Source organism: Nicotiana tomentosiformis, chromosome 6, assembly GCF_000390325.3.
Source record: "Nicotiana tomentosiformis chromosome 6, ASM39032v3, whole genome shotgun sequence".
Lineage (NCBI taxonomy): Eukaryota > Viridiplantae > Streptophyta > Magnoliopsida > Solanales > Solanaceae > Nicotiana > Nicotiana tomentosiformis.
In genome coordinates this window covers 41,056,614-41,062,355 of record NC_090817.1, presented here as the reverse complement: position 1 = coordinate 41,062,355, position 5,742 = coordinate 41,056,614, and the positions used below count along the sequence as shown (strand labels likewise).

The 5,742-nt window shown below is 42.5% G+C and overlaps 1 protein-coding gene across 1 annotated transcript; it reads left to right on the top strand.

Annotated features, from left to right (window-relative positions):
* The first annotated feature begins 920 nt into the window (after positions 1–920).
* On the top strand, positions 921–1,352 carry LOC138893856 (uncharacterized). The gene has a single exon (XM_070178522.1). It carries the CDS (start codon positions 921–923, stop codon positions 1,350–1,352), a length of 432 nt encoding a protein of 143 aa, XP_070034623.1.
* The last annotated feature ends 4,390 nt before the right edge of the window (positions 1,353–5,742 follow it).

Sequence of the window (5,742 nt, the reverse complement as noted above, 5' to 3'; positions counted from 1 at the left end):
CGGATGTAGGGCAGGCTTTGAGGGCCCAATGTAGATGGTTTGCGTGAGTTGATTCTCTAGGAAGCTCACAGTTCGCGGTACTCTATTCATCTGGGTGCTGCCAAGATGTATCAGGACTTCAGGCAGCACTATTAGTGGAGGAGAATAAAGGACATAGTGGAGTATGTAGCTCAGTGCCATAATTGTCAGTAGGTGAAGTATGAGCATCAGTGGCCAGGTGGATTGCTTCAAAGGCTAGAGATTCCATATTGGAAATGGGAGCGGGTTACTATGGATTTTTTTGCTGGGCTTCCATGGACTCAGAGGAAGTTCGATGTAGTATGGGTGATTGTGGATAGGTTGACCAAGTTGGCTTATTTCATTCCAGTGGTGACTACTTATTCCTCAGAGCAGCTGGCTAAGGTTTATATTTGCGAGATTGTCAGGCTTCATGGCGTGCTGGTATCCATCATCTCTGACCGGGGTATGCAGTTTACATTGCAATTCTGGAGGGCCGTACAGCATGAGTTAGGCACACAGAGTTGAGTACAGCATTCCACACTCAGACGGACGGACAGTCCGAGCGCACTCTTCAGATATTTGAGGATATGCTTCGTGCATGTGTGATGGACATTGGGGGTTCTTGGGATCAGTTCTTGCCACTTACAGCGTTTGCCTTCAACAACAACTACCAGTCAAGCATTCAGGTAGCTCTGCATGAGGCCTTATATGGGAGGCGATGTCGGTCTCCAGTGGGTTGGTTTGATCCGGGTGAGGCTAGGCTATTGGGTATAGGCTTGGTTCAAGATGATTTGGAAAAGGTTAAATTGATTCAAGATCAACTTCGCATAGGCCAATCTAGACAGAAGACTTATGCGGATTGGACGGTTCGCGACGTTGCATTAATTATTGGGGAGCGGGTCTTGCTCTAGGTTTCGCCCATGAAGGGTGTTATGAGGTTCGGGAAGAAGGGCAAGCTAAGCCCTAGGTATATCGGGCCTTTTGACATTCTTAAGAGGATTGGAGAGGTGGCCTACAAGCTTGCACTGCCACCTAGTCTAGCTGCATTTCATCCAGTATTCCATGTTTCAATGCTCCGGATATATCACGCTAATTTGTCTCATGTGTTGGATTTAAGCTCAGTACAGTTGGACATGGATATGTCTTATGTTGAGGAATCGGTGGGCATTTTGGACAGGGAGGTCCGAAAGTTGAGGGCGAAAAACATTGATTTAGTGAAGGTTCAATGGATGGGTAAACTAGTTGAGGAGGAGACTTTGGAGACAGAGCATGATATACGTAGCCGTTATCCCCATCTTTTCACCACTTCAGGTATGTCTCTATACTCGTTCGAGGATGAACGTTTGTTTTAATAGGGGGAGGATATAACGACTCGGCCGACCGTTTTGAGTGTTTTAGCCCCGACCTCTTATTTATTGCCTCCTCTATGATATATTATAATTGTGTGACTTGCCGAGGTGTTTGGTTTTGGTTCCGAGTGAGTTTCAGAGCAAAATGGGATACATAGTCCCTAAGTTGGAGGTTTAAGTTGAAAGAGTTGACAGTAGTTTGACTTTTACGTAGACAACCCCAGAATGGAGTTTTGAAGGTTCCAATAGCTCTGTATGGTGATTTTGGACTTAGGAGCACGTCATGACGTTGATTTGGAGGTATGTAGGTTGTTCCGGCTTGAATTGGCAAAAGTTGGAAAGTTGAATGTTTGGAAGACTTGGAAAGTTTGACCGAGAGCTGACTTTATTGATATCGGGGTCGGATCCCGATTACGGAAGTTGGAATAGGTCTGTAATGTCAATTATGACGTGTGTAAAATTTAAAGTCAATCGGAGCTGTTTTGGTATGAACCGGTATTAGTTTTAAAATTCAAAAGTTCATAACTTCCTTAGGCTTGAATCGATGCGCGATTCATGGTCCTAGTGTTGTTTGATGTGATTTGACTCTTCAAGCGTGTTTGTATAATGTTTTAGGACTTGTTGGAAAATTTGGTTGAGGTCCCATGGCCTCGGGGTGATTCGGATCAAGTTCGGCTTCATTTTTGGCTTTGTGAGATTGCTGGTTTACTGAGTGTGGTTCCTTTTATGCAATCACAAAAAAGGGGCTGTGATCACGAAGCTTTAAGACTGGCAGGCGTGAATTTTTTCAATGCGATCGCGAGATGGTTTACGCGATCACGGAGTTTAGAGGGGCAGTAAATCGCGAACGCATAAGTGGTGCCGCGTTCGCAATAAAAGAAGAGGAGGCCTGGGAAGGTTAACGCGTTGCTCTGCGAGATCGCAAATGTGTGAACGCGATCGCGAAGCTTTGGAATATTACTCGCCGTGTTCGCGACCTGTTCTATGAGTTCGCGTAGAAGGTTTTGGACTGATGAAGATTTTGTTCTCGCGATCGCGAAGGAAATTCCGCGACCGCGATGTGTAAATCATTGGGCAGCAGATATAATTTCAAAAACGAGGGTTTTATCTCTAATTTCATAATTTGGACTTAGAGAAGTCGATGTGAGGCAAAGTTTCGCGAGATTTTCATAGGGATTATTGGGGTAAGAATTCGTAACTCGATTTTGGTTAAATTACTCGAATCTATTGTTGATTTTATCATGTAATTAGTGGTTTGAGTTGGAAAATTGGGGAAATTTGTGAAAAACTTTTTAGGCTTAAATTTGGGGTTTTGAAAGGCGATTTGAGGTCGGATTTGAGTAATTCTTGTATGGTTGGACTCGATATCGAATGGGTGTTCGAATTTTGTAATTTTGGTCGGGTTCCGAAACGTGAAACCGGGTTGACTTTTTATTTATTCATAAAGATCGTGATTTTATTGTTAGAGTTAGTTTTCTATAATTTATATTTATAGTATGAAATTGTTTTTGCTTGATTCGGCCCGTTCGGAGTTGGATAATCGAGGGAAAGGCCTTGTAGTTGATTGAGTTAGCGCGATTTGAGATAAGTGACTTGCCTAACCTTGTGTGGGGGAATTTTCCCTTAGGATTTGTGTTGGTTGTGATAATTGTGATTTGTGAAAGCCGTGTACGCAAGGTGACGAGTGTGTACACAGGCTAAATGTGAAAATTTTCGATTTTAGCTATGTAGATTCCTTTCATGCCATAGTTGAGTTACCTTAGCATGTGATAGTCATCATTTCTAATCTATTTTCACATGTCTACTTGTATTATTCTCATGCTAATTGCCCTACATGTTTAGTTGAAGTTCTTGTTTCCTTTATTCTTTATTCCTTATTTAACTATTGAACTCTTTACCTGAAGTTGTTATTCTTGAATTATCTTCTTGTTGAAATTGGTATTGAGTTACAAAGGCCGTGATTTCTATTGAGGCAAAGTGTTCACTGGTGAAATATTATTCTATTGAGTTATTCACTCCCGGTTATTATAATTGAGACTTTGTGTATATTGTGGTTGAGTTGTGGGCTCCTTATTGTGAAATTCTATTATTGTTTGGTTTCTCTGGCAAGTTGTGATATTGGGAACTTGAGGTGTGATTTGTGATACGTTGTGATATTGATACGCATGCGGTGGTATAAGGTTTTGGGGTTAAAACGCATGCGGTGAGATAAGGAGGGCTTGATACGCATGGCTAGTAGGAGAACTACTAGAAGCCATGTGGTGTGATACGGTGGGCTAAAACGCGAGATGCTATTTCGGGAAAATGATTTTTAAAACTAAATGTAAAGGCTACCGCGGTGATATAAGGAAGGATTATGAGTTGTTCTTCTGATTTGGGACTACTACACGGTACCTCGGTAGTGACCATTGTTGATCTTTCTCTATTTGTTGTATTTGTCTTTGGTTGTTTTGTTTCCTTAACATGTCAATCCTTGTTTCCTTCCGTGATGTAGTATTTGCCTTTACTTTGTGTAGTTAACTTTTGGTATACTCCTTACTTGTTTCATTCCAATGTCATTACTATTATACTGTTAAATCTTTCATCATGTTTCTTATTATTTATAGTAGGGCCCTGACCTGAACTCGTCACTACTCTATTGAGGTTACGCTTTACACTTACTGGGTACCGTTGTGGTGTACTCATGCTACGCTTCTGCACATCTTTTTGTGCAGATCCAGGTACCTCTTATCAGTCCAGGCACTAGAGAGCTGAGTTCGCATTTGGAGACTTCAAGGTACACCTGCCCGCGTCCGCAGGCCTCGGAGTTCCCTTCTATCTTGTTCTATCCATTTCTATATTTTTTCCTTTTTTACTAGACACAGTTGTATAGGAATGATTTTGATATTTTCATAGAGCTTTTGACTTGTATTACGCCTGGTTTTGGGCTATTGTATACACACTGAGCTATGGAGATTTGTTCGTTATATTAGTTATTGGGTTTTTTATTTTTAAATTATTGTTTCAGTTACTTTCGCATGTTTGTTAGGCTTACCTACTCTTTGAGACTAGGTGCCATCACGACATCCTACGGAGGGAAATTGGGGTTGTGACAACAACACTTGTTTAAGAAGAAGGATTTAAATTCGAGGCAGCGGAGATGGTTAGAGCTATTAAAAGACTATGATATCATCATTTTCTATCATCCTGGGAAGGCTAACGTGGTGGTTGATTCCTTGAGTAGAAAGGTTATGAGTATGGGTAGCCTAGCATATATTCTAGTTGGTGAAAGACAGCTAGCATCAGATGCTCAAGCTTTTTCCAACCAGTTCATGAGGTTAGATGTTTCAGAGCCTAGTTGGGTTCTAGCTTGCGTGGTTTCTTGGTCTTCTTTGTATTAGAGCATCATAGAGCGGCAGTATGACGACCCCCATTTGCTTGTCCTTAAGGACACGATGCAGCACGGTGATGCCAATGAGATTTCTGTTGGAGATGATGGGGTCTTGCAGATGCAGGGTCGGATTTGTGTGCCCAATGTGGATATGTTGCATGAGTTGATTCTTGAGGAGCCCATAGTTTGCGGTACTCCATTCATCTGGGTGCCACGAAGATGTATCAGGACTTGCGGCAGCTCTATTGGTGGAGAAGAATGAAGAAGGATATAGTGGAGTATGTGGCTCGATGCTTGAACTGTCAACAGGTGAAGTATGAGCATCATACGCCGGGCGATTTGCTTTAGGGACTTACGATTCCTGAGTTGAAATGGGAGTGTGTTACCATAGACTTCGTTGTTGGGCCCCCACGGACTTTGAAGGAATTTGATAATGTTTGGGTGATTGTGGACCGATTGACTAAGTCTGTGCATTTCATTTCGGTTGTGACTACCTATTCTTCGGAGCGGCTAGCTAAGATTTAAATCCGCGAGATTGTTCATCTTCACGGTGTGCCGGTGTCCATTATTTCTAATCAGGGCACACAGTTCATATCGCAGTTTTGGAGAGCAGTGCAGTGATAGTTGGGCACATAGGTTGCGTTGAGCACAGCATTCCACCCCCAGACGGATGGATAGTCTGGGCGCACCATTCAGATTTTGGAGGATATGCTACGCATTTGTGTTATAGATTGCGATGGTTCTTGGGATCAGTTTCTACTGCTTGTAGAGTTTTCCTACAACAACAGCTGCCAAACAAGTATTTAGATGGCTCCTTATAAGGCCTTATATGGGAGGTGGTGTCATTCTCCAGTTGGCTGGTTTGAGCCGGGAGAGGCTAGGTTGTTAGGTACTGATCTTGTTCGGGATAACTTGAAAAAGGTCAAGTTGATTAAGGATCAGCTTACCACAGCACAGTCTAGACAAAAGAGTTACGATGGTCAGAAGGTTCGTGATATTGAATATACGGTGGGAGAGAAGGTA

Bases quoted from the DNA above. Each gene is read 5' to 3' on its own strand.
- LOC138893856 (XM_070178522.1), top strand. From the start codon at position 921: ATGAAGGGTGTTATGAGGTTCGGGAAGAAGGGCAAGCTAAGCCCTAGG.